The sequence below is a fragment of the Rutilus rutilus genome (assembly GCF_951802725.1).
Source record: "Rutilus rutilus genome assembly, chromosome: 11".
In the NCBI taxonomy this organism is placed as follows: Eukaryota; Metazoa; Chordata; class Actinopteri; order Cypriniformes; family Leuciscidae; genus Rutilus; species Rutilus rutilus.
The window spans coordinates 16441892-16463709 of record NC_140216.1 but is presented as its reverse complement, the minus strand read 5'-3'; the positions used below and the strand labels follow the sequence as shown (position 1 = coordinate 16463709).

Here is a 21818-nt window from a genome sequence, read left to right as displayed (position 1 = left end):
ACAGGAGGTTTCAAACTGCATGACTTTACAAAAGAAAGAATCGCAGACAACTTCTGTCTGGTCCGCAAACTACGTCACACAACCAAACACATTGTGAAGTGAGAAGTGAAGTGAGAAGTCGAGAAGTGATAAGGAAATAATGCAAGACTGAAATTGTTATTAAAAATGATAGCCTGCAAGAAGATTGTGATCAAAATTGTCTGTGCGCTAATTTGCAGCGAAAAGGAGAACAAACAAAAAAACAGATTGTGCAGGAGGAAATGCTTGGGGAGACGAGGGGAGCAAGGATTGAGTGTTCTGCAGAGAGTTGGGGGTAAATAAATAATTTTGCAATGTGCTGCTGTTGCTGGCTGGTCAAGCAAATGTTTGTGCTTTGTTTCTGTTTGATATAATTGTAAATATATCTATTAAAATACTGATATTCTGGTCTATAACTCCTCCCTGAACATCCCGCTGCCCTGTATATCTTGCTCTCTCATTGGCTGTAGGTCATCGCCGATGTAGTTTTCAGTCAGAACGCAGGATTTTGAATCACCGGCAGGTCCAGATATTTAGCATGCCAAATATCTCACAGATGTCGGCGACTCATCGGCGATTGTCTCAGATCGGGTCTTTGATCATTCACACTGCGTGATTGTCACTCACATGAACGAGCACCGATTTGCCTATGGTTTCAGGCATTTGTCAGCAATCTCACAAAACCTGTTGGCGAGCGAAAATCGGGCCTAAAATCGTTCAGAGTGAACCGGCATAAGCTGGATCACGAACAGTTGGTACTAATCCATCCTCGAGTAACAACTTTTTAGCAAAGCTTGCCTTGTATTGCCCCTCGTTCACAAAGCAGTCTGGAGCGAAATAATTTGTGTGGACACAAACGAATTTAGGTATATTTTTGGGCGCATTACCTTCAAAAATAAAACTAATCCACTGTGTCCTCAGTGGCTCGGATCTTGGGAGAAAATTAAGACTTATGTTCACTCTTAAATCCATCCATGCTCAGAGAATCAAAACGGCATGTTTAATGACTGCTTTGGTTTAATGGAGATTTAAAAAAAAAAAAAAAGCAGTGGGTGGATTTTTATCAATGCAGGTTGATTGTGTTCAAACACTGCCAACACACATTTATGTCCAAACACCATGCAAAAGTGGGTTTTGCATAATTGGTGCCCTTTAAAGCACTTGATTCATATTTATATGCTTACATACTTTTTAAAGCATTCAGAAAATATAGATTTCCTAGACTTTCAATGGATGGACAAAAAAATAATAAGATATTAAAAATATCTACTATTTGTGGCAAATTCCCCATGGTCTTGAAAAAGGTATCGTATCGAAATTAGAAATTTCAGTATTTTGACAACACTACTTACAACAGGTAAACAATTAAGCAGTGTGGATGCACTTCACCATTACCAAAAAGGATGGTGAAGTAGCAACTTGTTTGGCTAAAACACAGGCGGCTCATTGCCGAAAAACTTTACTAAAACTGATTTAATGTTCATCTGAGTGCACAATGCCCTGAACAGAATACCAAGTTCAAGTACCCAATTACCCAAATTGAACTGTCCAAACTTTATTTCCTGTTTTTGGCAAAATGAAAACAATTCATTAATATATTTTTCGAGCCCTGAAGATAGAAGTATAGAAGGGTATAAATAAACTATGATATCGCAGCAGAAAGGAGAGGTAGCTAGCAGTGCAGTAAATCACTATAAACGACACGAGAAATGAACGTCAAATGTTGGCGTACAAACATTACCAGCTGTATTAAACCACGTCAAAGAAATATTCCATTAAAACAAGACATGCACACTATAATGTCACATTTACAACCACATTAATCTAGCTGGTTACAGGTGCATTATGAGGGCAATGGGAAGAGGTTCATGTCCAGGCAGTTATCGTCTTTCAAGTCTGATTATGTCAGCTTTCCTGGACATCATGAAAACATTGTACCTGCATTTGGGAAACTGACTCAGAACAACACCACATTAACCTTTCCTTCAAATTCATGTGCTTCAAATCTGCACAACACTGTGGTAATCTTACACCAGAAAGAGAAATGCTGAAAGCAAGCACCAAATCTCACAAATAGTGAGAACATATCTGATGTTTAATACACATCTCTGTGAAGAGGGATTGTGGACCAATAAGATTGCACAATGGCAGGGCTACCCAGTGCAACATGGCAAAAATGAAAGAACTAGCATGTGAAATATGCCTTTTTGCATCACACCTGGTTATGGCATGGCATTGGATTTAGTTTCAGATCAAGGTATTATGACCAAAAAAAAATAACAGTTTCCAGTTGTTGGGCATGTCTGCACTGACCTGGTGACGGGGGCTGAACTTTGGCCTGGTTCTTTTTAGGGTCAGTGTTGAAGAAGTCGGGTGGAGGGTCTTCCCCTCGCTCGATCTTGCACTCAAAGGCGTAGAGACACTGGATGTACTGTTTCTTCAGAGAGCTGGCCGCACTACTGGATGTGCCCACATTTAGGTTAGTGGCTAATTCCCTCCACTTTTTATTCTTGTTCACCTGATAACAGCAGACAGACACAATTTAATGACTGACAGGCTGAAGAGACATTTAGTGAACTCCAAAGCCAACAGAAACCAAAATAAGCATTTCATATGCAAATCACAAATAACTCCTAATGAAACCATTCTGTAATTTACAGCTACCATATCAGGAGAAGTTCATCTCCACACCTGAGTGAGGCCGCCAATCTCTTTGACGGACACGTAGAGGCGAAAGAGGTCAAGGGGTTTGCGGCCCACCGCAGGGAGATTGTTCATGCCCATTGCTTTCTCCTCAGCAAATGCAAGGTAACGATCCACCCACATTTTCCGCTCTGGTTCTGGACCCAGCTCATACAGACGGGTTATCTTCTCATTAGTGGTGGTAGAGGAACTCGACTTCTGCAAAGATGAAAAAGCAAAAATGGAAAAATGGATGCATATAGTAGATTCCTGCTGTTTAGTTATGGGGGAAAAAAACATGTAATTTTCATAAACAGGAAGCACCGGGGGGGGGGGGGGGGGGGGGGCACTATCAATACACAGATATATCAACACTGTGTATATGTGCAATGTGCATTTCAGTGGAAAAGCATTTTCATTAATGATGTATAAAGCCAGGACTGCAGGGAGCAATTTCAAAACCCCTGAATGTGCATTCCTCCCAATGTACATTCTCCGGCATTCACAACCCTCCCTACAGATGATCAGTCAAGCGCTGTTCACAAAGCTCAGAGAGGCCCATGTCCTTGAGCTTAAGAGAGGCATGTTGGCCAACAAAACTAAGGCCGAGACCCATTTAAATATTAATAGCTCTTCACCTTTTTGGATTCAGTCTTAGGGGTCCCATCCACTTTGTTATTCAACTTCTGAGATTGGTTGAGTTTGTCCATGCCAAACTCTGGACTAGGAGCCATGCCTATGAGACAAATTGAAAAACATTGTCATTGTGGGCTAACACTAGAAAACATCTAGAAAAATGTGCCGACAAAAACTGATGTGTGAAGAAAAACGAAAGAAAAATACAGGAAGTTCAGTGCTTACCTGCAGAGTTATTGGACATGTTGCCAGGCATGGGGTACGGTCCTGCTTGATTCATCATACCCTGCATGCTGTTCATGGGTGGTGCATATGGAGATCCAGCTCCCATCATTCCTTGGTTCATGTTGGGAAATCCAGGCGGTCTAGGAGAGAAACAAATTTAAAAAAATTTGCCTTAACTGAAAAATCTTAAAAGGTATGAATGACTCAGATGATCTTCCATTGTCTCTTTCAACACACTGCCTTCACTCTCACTGTTATGATCTCATCTTCAGCTCTCACAGTATGATCAGACTGACTCCAGCTGTGCTCCCCCAGAATGTAAAATCTCTGCTGCAAGTCTGATTCTACCGGCAGTCCCTCCAGGATGTTATGGTTTTGCGACTGCAGAATTTAAATGTAATATCAAGCAAACTCTGCATTATTTGTCTTATTTCCACCTTTTTCTGCAAAAAAAAACATTAACCTGAGGGTGGGGAAACAATACTAGCTAATCGAAATCTATAATTTTGAGCTCAAACAAATTAATCAATACGTGTTCCAACTTTACTGATGCTGTAATGCAGTGAATTTCATTGTAAAGTGAGCAGGGATGGATCGACATATGGAGCACCAGGACTTCCACAGAGTCAGGGTTGTATAAAAGCGTTTAAAGAAAAGCGATAAATTAATATTTCCAAGTGATCTCTACAAATCATTCACTCACGACATGCACTTGCCTATTATGTTACCAACCTGTTTGTTTCCAAAAGGCACGAGAGAGATCCAGCTATGTGAGCATTCCAACACCAGAGGTTGTGTTAGACTTTCGCATTGTACATAAAAATTCTGACACTGCAGCAAAAACTACTAGCATAATGTGAATTTAAAACATTATTAAAGACAAGCAGTCAGTAATAAAATAAGAACGTAATCAAATTATAAATAGCACAAATAAATATAATAGAACAAAGTAATCAAATGTGAAATATCACTGCATATTCACCACTGTATAATAGTGAGTGATTTATTTGCAGGTTTATTAGACTGCTGTACCTTTAAGACCGAATGCACAGGCACAATATGAATATACAGTCTACATTTACTTGAGATATAACCGACTATTTTTACTAGGATACTCGCCAAGACAGGTGTTTTTACATATTTTTGTGTGAATTAGTCCGTACAAGCGCAAGACGTGAAAGATTTCAGTTCAGTATCTGAATCTGAGACGTAGGTTTTCTGGGTGCGCGCTTCGGATGTTTGCATTCATGAAACTTCTGAACCTGCAAACGTCCTGTAATAATGTAGGGAACCACTCGTTATACATAAATCAGGTAACAGTTCATGTTTTACTTACATATCCGATTTAGTTTTAATCCATATGACACGTGTGCTGCATGAACGATCAGCAATCAAGAGCATGCAACAAGTGCGCTCTCTCTCTCTACACCGTCAGTTAACGTTAATACATACCTCGTTTTACTTTCTTTGCAACTGACATTACTACAAACATTCCACTGATGTCTGTGAAAAGGGGATGCGCTCGACAAGCTTGCGTGTCTGTGTCGCTTACTCCACTGCGCGATTTTTCCCTTATCAGCTTGCATACCACAGCTATAGGCGTTAATATATTTCGTTTAATTTTCCACTAATTAGATACATTTACTTCATAGACAGCTTTCTTTTTTACCCCCATTATGTTCTCTGTTGTCTATGTTTTATCTTGACACAAACACTGTACACTTGCTAAGCGATATCGGTTGTTGGTATCAGAACATTTTTATGAGTACGAGCACAAAACGGTAACCATTTATCTTGTTTAACATGATAATTTTGCCATAATTTGCAATATCCAGCAAAGTAAACCATTAGACTGAAGGATGATTGTCACAAAACTATTTTCTCCAAGCTTTTTTCAAAGTAAATGTAGGTGCCTTTCCAAAAAAAAAAAAAAAAAAGGAAATTTTGGAGACTCCAAAAGCAAGCTAACCAAATAATACACTCTTGAACAAAATCTTAAGACCGGGGGAAACCTTAAAAATATTCGCATTTCGCGCTGGTGGATCGTAACTGGGTTATAAGTACTGCTTCAAAATGCCAAAAGAAGCAACAGGAGCAAGAGACAAAGAATAGAGAGTAGGAAATTTATTGAAAACTGCATTTAAACTCAAACAGGCTGTTCACCAGCTGATCAAAAGTTTAAGGCCATAGCCCAAAAATAAACTCACAACAAAACTAAAAGTGTCAAAAAAGGACTCAGTAGTGAGTAGCCCCAATGTTTATGTTGATCACGTCAAACACTCGTTTCGGCATGCTTGATGCGACTGTTTCCAGGAGGCTGGTGGGAACGTCGCTCCATGTGGAGAAGATGGCTTAACAAAGGGCATCCACGCCCTGGAACTGACGTCCGTTTTTATAAACTTCCCTTGCCATCCATCCCCAAAGTTCTCAAAGGGATTTAGATCAGAGGAACACACTGGATGGTCCAAAAGAGCGACGTTACTCTCCTGGAAGAAGTCCTTCGTCAGGCGGGCGTTGTGAACTGCAGTGTTGTCCTGTTGAAAGACCCAGTCATTACCGCACAGACAAAGGCCCTCAGTCAAGAGGGATGCCCGCTGCAACATGTACACATAGCCAGCCGCCGTTTGACACCCCTGCACAACCTGAAGCTCCATTTTCCCATTGAAGGAAAAAGCACCCCAGATCATGAGGGAGCCTCCTCCACTGTGCCGCGTAGAAAACATCTCCGGTGGGATCTCCTTGTCATGCCAGTAACGCTGGAAGCCATCATGACCGTCCAGGTTACATTTTTCCTCCACCTTTCAATGTGTCATGTTTGGTGCTCCCTTGCAAATTCCAAACGGGCAAGTTTGTGGCGTGGGAGGAGACTTGGCCTTTGAAGACGTTTTTTGTTCTTTAAGCCCTTCTCTCGCAGATGACGTCTTATGGCTATTGGGCTGCAGTCAGCATAAGTAAGGGCCATAATTTGGGTCGAGGATCGGCCCATGTCTTCACAGACAACCCATCAGATCCTCCGGCTCAGAGCAGGAGAAATTTTTTGGGGTCTACCACTTGACTTTTTTGTCCCATAACTCTAAGGATCTTTTAAGAAATGTAAAATGACTGTCTTACTGCGTCCAATCTCGGCAGCGACTGCGCGTTGATCAGCTGATCAACAGCCTGTTTGAGTTTAAATGCAGTTCTAAACTAGATGTACTGCATCGCGGTACAAAATATGACCGCCGCTCAGGCCTGCACTGGCTTTCCACAAAAATAAATGACGTGGAGTAATTTGGCTGTATTGCGTGTTTATGTATATACCTAAAAAAAGTAATAGTATGTGCATGTCTGTCTGTGTGTGTGTGTGTGTGTGTGTATGTGTGTGTGTTTGTGTATGTGTGTCTGTGTGTGTGTGTGTGTCTGTGCGTGTATGTATGTGTGCGTACATGTGTGCGCGTGTGTGTTTGTGTGTGTGTGTCTGTGCATGTGGATTTGTATGTGTGTGTATGGGTGTGTGTCTGTGCGTGTGGATGTCAGTGTGTGTGCATGCTTGCGTTTGTTTGTATTCCTGCATGTGTGTGTGTGACAGTATCATCCTAAACCAGCAACCCTTCGCTCAACAGCACCATCTACAGGCCGATGAGTGTACAGTCACTAAATGTGCACATAAATGAATTTATTTTATACCCCCCCATGGATGAAATTCTAAAAAACTTAGCAGAGGATACCCCCAGAGGATGTCAAGTTAATCATACACATGAAATATGGTGCAGTTCTGAACATCTCCACTGAAGATAGGGGCGATTAAAGCAGAATAATATTGCATTTTCATTTTTTATGGGAGGGGCGCAAATCACAACTGAGTGATTATGGGCTAGGTTGATGTGGGCCCTTAAGAGCAACATACCATAAAAATTTCTTCATCCTCGGTGCCACGGTTCAGGTAGTTATTTAGGAAAAACTGCATTTTTTTGGGTTTGGGGGGGCCCAGCGCGGGGGGGGGGGGGGGGGGGGGGGGGACCAAACGAAATTTTTCCGTAGAAGTCTAGTGGGGCTACATGCCCACCAAATTTCATGTTCCCCGGTGTTTCGGTGTCCCTGGTATCGTTGACGAAAAATTTACGGGGGCCCCAGCGCAGGGGGGGGGAGTGGCCCCCGGGGACCAAACGAAATTTTTCCGTAAAAGTCTAGTAGACCAACATACCATAAAAATGTCTTCATCCTCGGTGCCACGGTTCAGGTAGTTATTTAGGAAAAACTGCATTTTTTTGGGTTTGGGGGGGCCCAGCGCGGGGGGGGAGTGGCCCCCGGGGACCAAACGAAATTTTTCCGTAGAAGTCTAGTGGGGCTACATGCCCACCAAATTTCATGTTCCCCGGTGCTTCGGTGTCCCTGGTATCGTTGACGAAAAATTCAGTAGATGACGAAAAAAAAAAAAAAAAAAAACTTTGACAATCCCTATATGACCGCTTTCGCTAGCTACGCTAGCGGCGGTCATAATAAATAGCCTATTCTCTATTTTTCTTTTCTTCTTTTGGCATTTTGAAGCAGTACTTACAACGCGGTTACGATCCGCCAGTGCGAAATATGAATACTTGTAATGTTTCCCCCAACCTTAAGATTTTGTTCAGGAGTGTATAAGGAGTCCATATAATTCATAAATTTATGCACACCAAAGCACACAGATTAAAAAAAAATTACAGAAAAAAAAAGGCAGAATTCACAGTGTATAGTATGTGTACAGTGCAACAGCAAATAGCTTGTTTAGAGATTTTTAGAACTTGTTTACATTTTAGACATGTCAAGTTGGATCCTGAACAGGACCACATGGAGATGCCCAAAAAAAACAAAAAAAAATGCTTTGACATGACTGCATTATATGCCTACTACAGTACACGGATCCATTCAGAATTACTAAACACAGCAACATACACATGACAGATAAAACCATTGCCCTGAATGTTTGAGCAAAAACAACATGAATGTACTCAAATTTGTCAATGCATAAATGCAATGTGCGATCAGTGCATCAAGAGCGCACATTCACGGTTTGGTTCGTTTGCGCATCAATAATAACGGACTCACGCGTGCTTACTGTACGACTCCTGTACGTTACTGCAATCGTATTTACCTTGATTACAATTCGCATCCATCAAAACTTTACTAGCGAGAAGCTGGTTTGCTTTATCCAGCTGAGAAACGTAGTTTGCATATCATCTGGCCATGGTGGGATGTTTTGATGTTCCGCTCAGTCTGTATTTCACACAGCGCGACGCGTGAGGGCTCACGCTCTTCAGAAACAATCACAGAGTTTGACAGAATATTTAAAGCGAGAAACACACTGGAATGAATAATTCACTGAAAACTGGCCATGAGTCACTTTTCTATCTGACATCTCTGATGAAATAAGCCTTGTTTTCTTTAACTACAAGCGCTGTTTTTGGACTGATTGTTTGAAAGAATTTGCTTAGTGGATAGTTGAAAACTTTCACGGAGTTTAGCTGCTTAAAATTATCCGATCGCAAACAGAGAAGCGAAATCGGGTTAAGGGGTTAGAATAGAAATTTCTGCCAACCAGGATTACAGGAATTGTGTCATTATAGATGCTCAGTTGGAAAAACTCCCGACTCCCAAGATCATTTAACTGAGTGATGCAAATTACGTTAATGACAGGTTTGAGTGCTTCATAAATATATTTGCGTTATTTAAACGCGTCAAGGATTTTGAATTAGATTGCATACTTGCTTGAAGTCACGTTAAAATATTTTCCGCAATATAAATGGCTATTGTTACTGTATATGATCACACTCAACTACCTGCTGATGGCAACTACGACCCTATAATCAAGCATTTTTTTAATTTGCATTGACAGTAAGTGGAATGGACTCTTGCGTGAATGGCACTGACCAATGAGCTTGTTCTCACACTGAAGAACTGGCATTGTCAGATCAGATCCAAACTTTTTTTTTTTGTCCAAGAGGGCCTGTATTCTGCACGGCACTTCTCAATGAGTTTAAGTTTAAAACTAAAGCAGCATGTGGTGCACTCTACCTGTGTATGGAGTTGGATGGGCCATGGTGCATGCCCGCTGCAGCAGGATCCTGAGGCTTTCTGTTCATTCCCGGTGGTGGACACATTCCAGATGCCACCTGAGGGGGCATGCCGCCCATGTTGGGGGCAATGCCAGGGCCGTATGGCCTCGTACCCATCTGACCTGGACCCATGCGTCCTGGAGGCATCCCTCCATACGGCCCCCCTCCACCCTGCCCAGCCATAGGGTTCATGGAGCCACTCATGCCAGGACCACCTGGATAGTTAGCATTTGGCATGCCTCCATAACCTGGTGGCCTCGGGTAACCTGTTAAGTAGATTTTGAGGTTAAGGTAAACTAGGCTAGAGTAATAAAAGTGAAATTTGTTTTTGATGTTCTTAAAAATCATCAGTCAAATATTTAATCAAAACAAAGCTTCTCACCTTGAGGTCCATACTGGGCACCCTGCGGTCCATAGTTACCCATGGTGTTGTTCTGGGGGAAGGAACCCATCCCACTATGCATTTGGCCTCCAGATGATTGCCGTGGAGATAAAGTTGACCCGGGTTGAGGAGAGCCGTATGGCATCTGAGGGTTCCTCATATATACTGCAGAGAGCGGACACAGTTATGCTATGTTAACTAGCCTTGACGTTAATTATTAAAAACAAAATAATATTTCACTGTAAAATAAAACAAATATTAAAGATAAATATAATTATTTTATTTTACATTACTGTAAAATTACAATACCAATTTTTTTTTGCCTTTTATCATAGGACAGTACATAGGAAGCAAAGTGAGAGAGAGAGAGAGAGAGAGAGAGAGAGAGAGAGAGAGAGAGAGAGAGAGAGAGAGAGAGAGAGAGAGAGAGAGAGAGAGAGAGAGAGAGAGAGGGGATCGGGAGCCGGGAATCAAACTTGGGTTGCCTGAAGCGCAAAGGCGCTATATGTCGGCGCGCTGCCGATGAGGCACACAGCGCATACATTTAATTAAATCGCAGGCTTTGTGATTTGTAATCACACTCACCCATTTCGCGTTTTCAGTTTTATTTTGATTAATAGTGCAGCCCTTAGTCAAATTGTAAAAATCATAAAATGTCACAGTAATTTAAAAAACTATCAAGACTCACCTCTATCCTGACTCATGGAGGAATGTAATATACCATCCGATTGGACACTCGAAGGTCTGGGGGGTATTTGGTTTCCTATAGGTGATGTAAACAACAAAGAAATTGGGCAACTACTGATAATCTCAAAAAATAAGAAAAAATAAACATAAAAATACTGCATTATTAAAATAAATCATATAAGTGAGGTTCCCACCAGGCATGGTTCCGGGTGAGAGGGGTCCCGTGCGCGAGGCCGGGCCGCTGGCGGGGGAGCCCACGGGTGAGGGAGAGGGGCCACGGATACCCGAGAGGTGAGGAGAGGTGTGAGGAGAGAAAGGCGACTGTGCTGGGTTGCTCTGTTCACCCTGACTGCTGGACACACCTGATGTGCTCACGCCCGGGCTCAAAGCACCCTCTGTGCCTGTGGGGAGATCGTCGATGGAGCCCGACAAATCCTGCACAGAAGAAACAAGAGGAAATGAAAAAATGTTTTTAGTGTTGTGTGATAAGGCATGCTTCACTATTACTGCTGCTTATTCTAAACAATCTGAACAAACCCTGAGTCCCTGTGCCACACCATTTGTGCTACAGACTTGAATACATAAAATCATGTGATTTAATCGAGAGGTGTGCTAGTACTTTCTACAAAGGCCCAAAAAAATTTATTTTAATGCTCTTGCGTTCACTCGCAAAACTTTTGCATTCGCTGTTAAAAAAAATGATAATTTCAATAAGCATGTGCACGCTATAAACCTTAGTCAGGTTAGCCACCATATAGAATTTAACGCAGATAAAAACTAGGTTAACAATAGCACACACTGCATCAAGGTCCTAGAATTTGCACAACTTTTTTTTTCTCCCCAGAAACATTTCTTCAGCTGAACAATCGGATTGTTGTTAAACAACAGTACAGTCCATTGAACGCACTATTCTATTCCTCTCAGCCTTGTTTTCATTCCTGTCGAAAATATAATATGACGCTGCCCTAACTAAGGTCTATGGTTATACTTCAAGAATATTGGGACGAGTTTCTTGCTTCCATTTATGGTTACTACTAACATAATAATAGATACGTTAAAACCCTCTCCGAGATGTTTGTCATCGCAATTTAAATCTTAAAGGAATAGCACAGCCAAAAATGAAAATTCTGTCATCATCATTCGCATTATAAATGTTGTAAAAACTAAAAGGCATCTGAACAAAACCGAAGATATCTTTAATACTCACATCATTTATGTCCATACAACCAACATTAATAATATAATTTGTATATTATAATTTATATAATATACAATCATAATCATATCATATATCATAATTGGCCTATAATTTGTGTATATGGGTCATGTAATCTGTATATGGCCGAACACAGCAGCAAGCCTAATGCAGCAAGCAAGCGTGTTTATGTTTACCATATTTGATGAGCGTTGATCAATGTTTATGTGTTAATAAAAGCCTAAATTAAATCTGTTCATCATATAAAGTGACTGTATCTGATCCAAAGACCTGGATTAAACTGTTTGGTTCCTATGGATTACTTTTACAATGTCTTTTTGTACTTTTTGATAAGGGCTGCACGATCGTGAAGAAAAAGTATGATAACTGATGCGATAAATTATGCAATATTCGATATGCCATACGATAATGCTTTAAGTGTGTAAAATCAATTTACATTATATTTAAAAACTGAAAGTTACATAACCAGTATATGTTTCACATTCTTTGTGGCAAAATAAAGCGTCACTACAACTTCTGAAAGTGAACAGCAGTGCTTTTGCAGAACATAAGTCTTCACAAATCTGACCATCTCATTTTGACATCAATGTTAACAAAACAAAATACCTATTTTAAATACCAATGACTCTCTTCAACTTGGCAATATACAATTATATCAAGCGGAAAACTTAACATCAAGAACACCCAGGTAAGCAAACACCTGAAACTAGGGATGGACGATCAGTTATTTTTGTTATTTTAATTTCTTTGTTATTAAAAATAAGAACAAAAGGGGCAAAGTAAAAACAATAGGACAAATACAATAATTTTGCAGCCCTATTTTTGATGCATTGAAGCTTTTTGGTTGCCTGAACTTTCAATGGATGAACACAAACAATGAGAGAATATTAATGTCTTCATTTGTGTTCCTAAGATGAACAGAAGTCTTATGGGTTTATAACAAAAGGGGTAACGAATTGGCTACTCAAAACATCCTGACCAGTCCCTAATAGCAAAGATCTGGATAGCACCAACAACAAACTAGCATTATTGCGTCAAAGTTTTGGACAGGCAAACACTTCACATTTTCTCAAAAATAAATCTAGTTGCAGGGCAAACATCAGCGACATTTACACAAATGGTGCATAACAAATACAACATGACAAGTATTAAAAAAAATACAAAAAAATAACTATTAGATATGAAAAATGTTCGCTCAATATACATGAAATAAACATGGATATTTGGTGCTACCATGTGTCTTTGATTATTGATGGTTTTGCCCATTACAGAACACTGGCTGCCTGAAAGCAAGCCTGAGCAAAATGAGCAGTGAGTTCATATGGGGTGTGATGCTGAAATCAATCTGGCAGTCAGTCATAAAGCCTCCCAGCGGAGGAGTTCGTGTGTGTGGGAATATTTACACACTAAACTGTCGTCACGTGGAGCGCATGTGTTCAGTGAAAATTTGCAAGCTCATCTGCCAGTCGGATCAGAGAGGGAAAGGGAAAAAAAGTGGGAGTGGAACGAGAAACACACACACACACACACACACACACACACACACTCAAGAGCCCGACTGGAGCTTAGCCAAGTATTCCCATAGAAATCTCACACTCGCAGACTGGCTGCGGCCCCAAAGTCGGCGGTTTTGCACTTGAAACGGCGCCCGCTGCTATTTTTGGGCCGTGACCTGCTGGAGGAACCCTAGAGGGAGAGACAGGAGGAGAACGCTGATTCAGGCTCCTGTTTTAACTGCCACACACACGCTTACTGCATCCATGGAGAGAGTTTGTATGACCCAGGTCTGCTCTCCTAACAGGAAACAATCCTCTGTGGATGTGTGTTAATGTTGGCATGTGTGCGTCTACTAGGAGATTCCTGTGTGACCCATGAGGAAGGTGTTTATTACCCAAGAGTGTATCACTGATCCCAAAGAGAAGGCATTAATTAATGGAGACCCTGAGGACAGAAACTATGTGTGTGTGTGTGTGTAAAAAAACTAACCCAATAACAAAATCACATCAAGGAAACTTCTGCAATTTACCAAAGAACTGTTACAAATTAATTTAGCTCAGACACAAGTTTATGTCTTCACAGAACTCAATTAAATCAATTAAATGAATGTGGAAAGTGCAACGGATGAAAAACAAGACTTTTCAGGAAGCATCATGGGACTGATGTCACATTTATATGAATGTTTTCCTATATATTAAGCACACACAGGATCCGAAACCACAGAACTCTGAAGATGTCCAAGGACTTCGAGTTTATTAGCCTAATAATTTTAACTAGTTTGATAATGCATTCAGCTATCAATATATTGTAATTTCAGCATGATTTAATACAGTTGACCATGCATAAATCCATTATTAGCGAAACTCAACCAGCCAAAAATCTGTGTTTGACCTCCAATGATTACATAGCACCTATTCAGCAACAGTCCGGACCTTTGTCAACAAATATATCTGGGTGCATGTAACCTGTTCATTTACATATATTACAGACATTGCCAATTTTCAACCAGCACTGTATTGTTACTGTAAGTTATCTTTTAAATTTAAGAGCTAAAATGCTAGCTTATTGTGACTTTAATATTTAATCTCAAGTTCAAACAAACTGGGAAATACTAAAACATCCAATCCTCTTCAAAGCCAGCCCGTTCTAATCACACTCACTCTTTTACTGTGGCTTCACACAGGCACACTCTGCTATCACAAGACCAGTCATCTGACTGATGGCTGAGGGTTTCTTAACCCCTTCTGTCCTGACAGGAGAGTCACATGAACTTGTCTGACCCCGTGATCTCTAAATGTCAGGGAGTCACGAGAGGTCAGACTGGGCTCTCCTGACGACACAGAGGTCAAGAGTAGCAGCTCAGTTCAGGGCATGAGAGCAGCATTGAGCAACATGTTACACTGTCTGAACACAGCAATACATCATACTGTAGCATGACTGACCCTCCAGCCTTCACCTCTGCTTGCCTCTCCTATTGTTCACTCTCTGGCTGGGTTTCAAAACCAATTCAAAATATGTGCATCTCAAAGCTGGAATAGCCTACACCTTTTCAGGCAGTTTAAAATGTTTTATGCTTATTTTTTTGATTTGTTAAGAATTATTTGTACATGCTTTATTTGTTACCCGTTTGTTTACCTGATCAAAGCTTTAAGAAAACACTTTAGTGACAGTGCACCATTTTATTTTTTGCACTCTTTCAGACAACTATTTATTGATGAAGAAGTGTTTTGTATGAAAGGAGGGAGTGAAATTACAGTATTGAAAAAAAGTGTTAAGAAAAGACAGTTTATTCAGTTCAGTGCTGTTGCTATGATTGTCAAAAACAAGTAAAATAAATATTGGTTCTATATCGGTTATCAGGCACATAAACATGCAAATAATCGGTATTGGTTATTTTTTTTTTAAAGAATCAATATTGCTCAATCTCTAGAAATGTCTCAATATCCAGCCCGACTAGTCTATCAACTCAAAACAAAGAAAATGCAGTTTGTTTAAAACGCATCAGTTTGTCGCAATAAGATTTTCAAAAGCAAAGGACAGCACTCTAAATATAATCTAAATATATTTTTTATCTTAAAACAGGCCAGTGAGTTGTGATGTAAGGCTGCCACGTAGTTTCACAGACACCATAGTGAAAAAACTCAAGTATACTAACTGAACAGAAATACATTGAGATGGCAAATGCTGTTTGTGAGGTTTTATTTACCCCAGTCACAATGAGGTGAAGGAAAATCCTGTCAGAGGTAAGACAACGTGCAGAGGGATGTACGGTATAGAATGCAGTCACAAGTTGTTTCCCCAAATGACACACTCTACGCTTTGCACTTGTACTATGCCCCATGTACTCAACTGCCTAGTGTATAAATTGTATAAGATTATTCTGTCATCCAGAATTGCAGTCTTAATGCAAGGAATCCTGCAACAGTTGAGTAAAAGTCCAACGTTCAACACTTTTTCGGTTAAATGAGTACATCATCCGGGTATTTAAAATTCACTTGTTCTTTTTGTGATTTTCAGTGTGTGCACTATTTACTACAAAACAGCACAGAATAGTGCATAAGTACGCAAACTGGGACGCACCTACAGACTCTGTCTGACCCTTGCTGGCTCAGGATGCTATCCACTCCCTCTCCTTTTCCTGTTCACACTCAGACACACACACACACACACACACACACACACATGCCCATTCATCTGTTGCCAAAACAGTAGAATGAGGAAAGGCAGAGAGGGAGGGAGGAGACAGGGACAGAAAAAAAAGAAAAGAAAAAAACACACGCGCAGCTGCATCTGTGAGGTTGCCATAGCAACTGTCTCCACGTGCTTGACACATAAGTGCAAAGTAGAGCACCCCCTCCCCCTCCGCTCCCATTCTCTGGTGCTGAGGTCACAGTGCATTCACACACACAGGCGTTCACAGTCAACACAGTCACAGCATCACAGTATCTGGATGAGCAACGCATCTCGAAGACGTCAAGTTAAAGCAAACCCAAATACACCAAGACGGACGTGTGCACGCACACATACAGCAGATTAATTGTAGATTATCAATACACACATTTTTGCTGCTCACACCAAATCAGAGCAGTACAAACATCTCTAACCAAGTGAAGGAGGACCCAAGTACAGTGTGCTGTGTCTGTGCAGATGTCAGCCATGAGGGGGCGCTACCAGCCCACTGATTGTGAAAGTGACGGGGATAGAGAGAGAGCGAGAGAGAGAGAGAGAGAGAGAGAGAGAGAGAGAGAGAGAGAGAGAGGCCCTGCCTCCACCAGCGGCCATTACTGCCTCAGTCTCAGCACATACACAGATACTCCTCTCGCGAAGGCAAGCATCACTGCTCATATTAGGGTTAGGGATGTGCACAAAGGATGTGATCAGGCTTTAGATATGGCTTGAGAAGTTCAATGGATAGCTAGAGACGAGAATACCATACAGATTTTTAGGTGGGCTATTTTGACTTGTCAGTAAGCGAATGCCTAAAAACTACAGAACAGCCTAGCAACCACCCACACCACACTAGCAAACGTCTAGAAATGCGCTGGCAACCATTGTGGCAGTGACGTCTGCATGGGCAAGCACCACTCACCAGGGCTGCGCAATTTGGGGAAAGTTAGCTATTTAAAATGTAATGTCCTGCAAAAAAAAGCATCGCAATTTTGCCTTTGTGATTACTATATATATATATATACACACATACATACATACACATACACACACACACACACACACACACAATACATATACACGTTATTTAATATAATAATAGGGCTGAAACTAAAGGTTATTTTGATAATCGATTAGTTCGGTTAATCGGATAAAAAAGGCCCGATTTACAACACATCCTGCCCAATGCTGTCCTTCAAACAAACGTGCCAACTGAATGTTATGAAAACATATAGTGAACATATATATGCTATATGCAAAAGAGCTATAAAGCAAAAGGAGAGTTTAAAAATAAAGATAATAAAGAAAAAGAAAAACACAAACTCCGTGTTAACAGATAAGAGGAATGTTCTGCAGCAACACACACATTCACTCTGGACACAGTAACCTGTTACTGTCATTTCTTTATCCTTATATTTATATTAAATTACATGCTGTTATCTCTTTACAGTTACTACTCTCATAAAAAATACTTGAATTACATGTTGACTTTTAAACCTAAATTTAACACCCAACAACAGATATTTCAGCGGGATGAACATTTTTGCACTGAATATTAATTGTCTCCCTCTCTAATATGTCCTTGTCTGTTTAACGCAGACGGTCAGGATGAACCTTCATGCAAAATGGAAATACTCGTGTGAATTTGTAACACTTACAGATAAGAATAACCGTAAAATAAAAGTTTTGCGCTGAGGAAACATCATACATTAAACAGCACACGCATCTGTCAAAGCACCTGACAGGACAAGCCATGTTAAACATTACGCTAAATGCATTAGTTTGAAGATTAAAATAAAGTATTCTCATGTTTTGGGCAGCTTGGATCACGTACCATTCCCGCAGCAGCTCACTCTGTCTTTAGATACATTTTGTCCATAGAAATGCATTACTCAGTGCTGTAATTTGAAGCGACTGGCGGAAGTTTTCCATTCACAGTGTCGATGATTTTCATTATCGATTTTATCGATTAGTTGTTGCAGCTCTATATAATAATTATATAATAAAGATATATAATCTGAGATACTGAAAACATCGGATCATGAGCTGCTTGTGGCTACGGTGCTGTGCTTCAAAACGTGCAGTGAGTATATTTAATTAAAAAGGAGCCATATAGCGATTTTTATTTTTTTTTTATTTATTGTGCAGCCCTTCCACTCACATTGTAAAGAGTTACAAGTTGCACTAGCTCAGAAAGACATTGAGAAGAAAATAAGCGATTTGGTTTCATTTATTGAGCTTTGCTAATAGCTGATAACTCACTTTTCACACTCCATGGTCATATCCTCACGTCACCCTAAACTACGGATCTTTCCAAGGGCAATTTTCTCGTCTCAAATACTCAACAAATAAACTGGCTGTTGCATTGCATCTCATTGTTTCAGCATCTTGTGCCAAGTTATAAATACTCTTGTTAAATCATGCATTCTATAAAAAACACTTCAAGACCCCAGGGGTCTTGGCACTGCGTCCCATGTGAACGCCCCCTAATCCCCTCTGGAGTGCTGGCCCCTATACCGAAAGTCACCATGAACAGTGCAGGCGCAAAATTGCTCTTGGATAAATAAAAATAAAAATAAATTAAGCCTGTTTTGGCACATCTGTGTATATTTGTTACTGAATTTCAATCATTGTGAAATGAATTTAAGTAATAAAAAAATACATCAAGTCACAAAATAAGTTTGCTAGTAAAGACTGCTAATTTTGTTTCTCTGATTGGTGGATCTCTTTTGAATATTATGGGTAATGGAGTTCTATACTGGGGTTGTTTCTCAATTCTAAGAATTCTCAAGTCTTGCTAGGCGAACTTGGAAGGATGCGATCTTTGTGAGAATTGAGATGTGCTGCAATCTTGTTGCTCAACTGACCGTCCCCAGCATATTATAAATAGGGTTGGGTACCGTTTTTTTTTTGTTTTTTTTTGATACCGGTGCCAAATTGATACTTTTAAAACAGTACCAGCGCCTAAACGGTAACTGAACTGACACTTAAAAGAGCCAAAAAACGACAATGGATGACATTAAAGAACGTTTTTTTTTAATTTTTTTATTGAACAATATATGAAAAGTGTAAAGTATACTTAAATATATAAAAATAAGAAATACAAAAAAACAACTTTACATAAATTCACAAAAAAAACCTAAGCCACCTAATCCAACTACAATAATTTAACACTAAATAAGTTACAGTACTAATAATAGGCATTAGCAAAGGAATGCATGCAACCGCGATATTCACTTTTTTTTTTTTTTTTTGAGGCTATGCCCTTGTTTTGCACTTCGTGGATGTGTATTGAATGTTAAATAAATAAATAATGATAACAAGACTGTTTATCATGGTGATTTGTACAGGGGCTCCATGGATTTGCACTTAACAAGCCTAAACAGACAATGAACGAGAGAGATCGACTTAGCGCGTGCGATTACCTGCGTCTGTCCTTCCGGTCAAGTCATAGATTCATAAAAAAATAATTCATACGTTTGCCATGTCCACGGAGAGCAAAATCTTTGTCGTATTATCCTTTTAACGTTTAAGGATATTTCCCATGAATGGCGTCAGCGCTGGAAAATTCAATTCAAAATTAAATCAATGCCATTGGTCTCTCTGAAGTGAAGCATCAGTTTCAGTGTTGACCATGCAGTGCATTGCTGCTCAGCCGAGCCTTGTAAAGTGGCGCTCAAAGGTAAAATAATTTCAACACCTTGTTTCATTACATTAATCTTTGAATGAATCTGCGTTGTTGAACGTGTTGGTTGAATGAACGGTTTAACGACTCGCTCAAAGACGGTCCCTTGCCGCCACCTCGACAGCTCAGGCATTTAAGTGGCACCGAAATGATTGGCGTTCTGATTCGGCCCGGTACATACCGGTGATATAGGTATCGGTATAAGGTTTCGGTACACGACCCTAATCACAATAAATACAACAATCACAAACAAGTGTCATAACCTATTAAAAAACATTTATTTCATATTATTATAGACATTGCTTTTATATATTTTGATATATTTTTTACTTTACCGCATAATGTATTTATGAAAATGAGTAGCCTATGTGTTACCCATGTTTGGTCAATGTTAAGATTCTTCTTAATATGCAAACAAAAATACTGCAGGCTTTCTTTAGGTTATCACTTTATTAAAATTAAGCAAAACAAACGGACAAATGTTTACTTTCACGAGCCGTCACATATTTGCGAGCTTGCAATGGGGGGAATCTCTTAAGTGAGAACGAGAAGTTTAAAGCTCATAGGCTTCCGTACTTCGACTGCCACGCCTCTTCTGGTATTTGTAACGGTTCGATTCTCTCAAGTCTGCATTTTATGCATCCTCGATATCCAGAACACATCCGGGTACTTTCATGAGTCCACTGTACTTGTGTTCTTGAGTACTGAAATTTAACTATGATGGTTGATGACGTAGTACAAGCGAGTTAAAATCACACTGACTATCGTCTTTTTCGGAAACGTATATCATCACTTAACCTCAGAGCTCCTGGCGTGTCTTGAAACCTCTCACACATTAATCACTACAACTCAATTTTTCCCTAGGGAAAATGAATGGGATTTTTCCGGAACCTGACTGTTGCGCTATATGCCATGGTCACTCTCTCTAAGGGTGATTGAATGTCTGTGATTGGATTTACCAGTAAACCAATCAAAGCTGGAGCCACAGAGCCAAGGGCTGCGTCCAAAAACGTAGGCAGTTGAGTTGTTGCCTCGCTGCCCTATCAGACAATGACTTTGCAGGCAGCGTTTGCACATGAAGGTATCGTACGAAACTGATTTCAGGCAGACTTCTGAGGCAACGTAACAGTTTAATGATCTACAGCAAAATAGAGAGCTTTGGTGAAAACCAAGAGAATATTTAATTAGTACAATAGTAATTTCTCGATAGAAATTAGGGCTGCACGATTTGGGGAAAATGTCATATTGCGATAATTGAGGTCAATATTGCGATTACGATTGCGATATGCGATATAATAAACAAATGGTTTCATGAGTCAACTTGCTTGGTTCTCAAGGAAAATAAATGCACACACAGATTAGTAATAATCAGCCTAAAGAAAAAAGTTCTTTAGTCAAGAGCAGTGAGTGTTTTTCTCTGTTCCCTTTGTTCTTTGATTAACTTTAGCAACAGATTTTTTTTTTTTTTTGCATTTTTTGCATTTTAACAAGAACAAAACACAATTTACATACAAGAGTACATATAACCATACATGTCAGGTTAAAGAAAAATAATAATAATAAAAAAGAAATTGAAAAAAAAAAGAAAATAATAAATAATAATAACTTTAGCGACAGATGTAATTAGTGGCTACTGTACTGTCCCTTTAAGACCAGCCGCTGTCAGAGACGCGGATCTCACACGCGCCTCATTCTTTCACGAGTTATCACAACTCTTCATGTTCATCATAAGACTACTCTTATGTTATGAAGACACTCGACAAAAAGACATTTTGTAATAATTGTGTGTGTTATTGTTCGTTCAAGCTCGAAAGAGAACTGTATTCTGGCATGCTGTTTTGTACGCACGCACGATATTAGCGCGAGTCTTTCTGTCTGTCACAGTCAGGACATTCACAGGCAGCGCGTTCATTTTGGCATACATGTGTGCTGTTCGTTCTACCGCGAAAGAGAACTTGATACTGGCGCCCGTCTATCTGTGTGTGTGTGTGTGTGTGTGTGTGTGTGTGTGTACGTGTGTGTGTCAGGAGGACATTCACAGGCGGCTCGTTC

At 40.1% G+C, this 21818-nt stretch overlaps 1 protein-coding gene across 1 annotated transcript in view; it reads right to left on the bottom strand.

The window, feature by feature from the left end:
* The window catches only part of arid1ab (AT-rich interactive domain 1Ab), an 88052-nt gene that overhangs the window by 11603 nt on the left and 54631 nt on the right, over positions 1-21818 (bottom strand). The window contains exons 5-12 of the mRNA XM_084424158.1: positions 10896-11136; positions 10703-10777; positions 10015-10179; positions 9592-9898; positions 3562-3701; positions 3339-3436; positions 2710-2919; positions 2332-2536 (exon numbers count right to left, since the gene is read on the bottom strand). Of these exons, the coding sequence (XP_084280284.1) occupies positions 2332-2536; positions 2710-2919; positions 3339-3436; positions 3562-3701; positions 9592-9898; positions 10015-10179; positions 10703-10777; positions 10896-11136 (1441 nt within the window). The remainder of the gene's footprint in view (positions 1-2331; positions 2537-2709; positions 2920-3338; positions 3437-3561; positions 3702-9591; positions 9899-10014; positions 10180-10702; positions 10778-10895; positions 11137-21818) is intronic.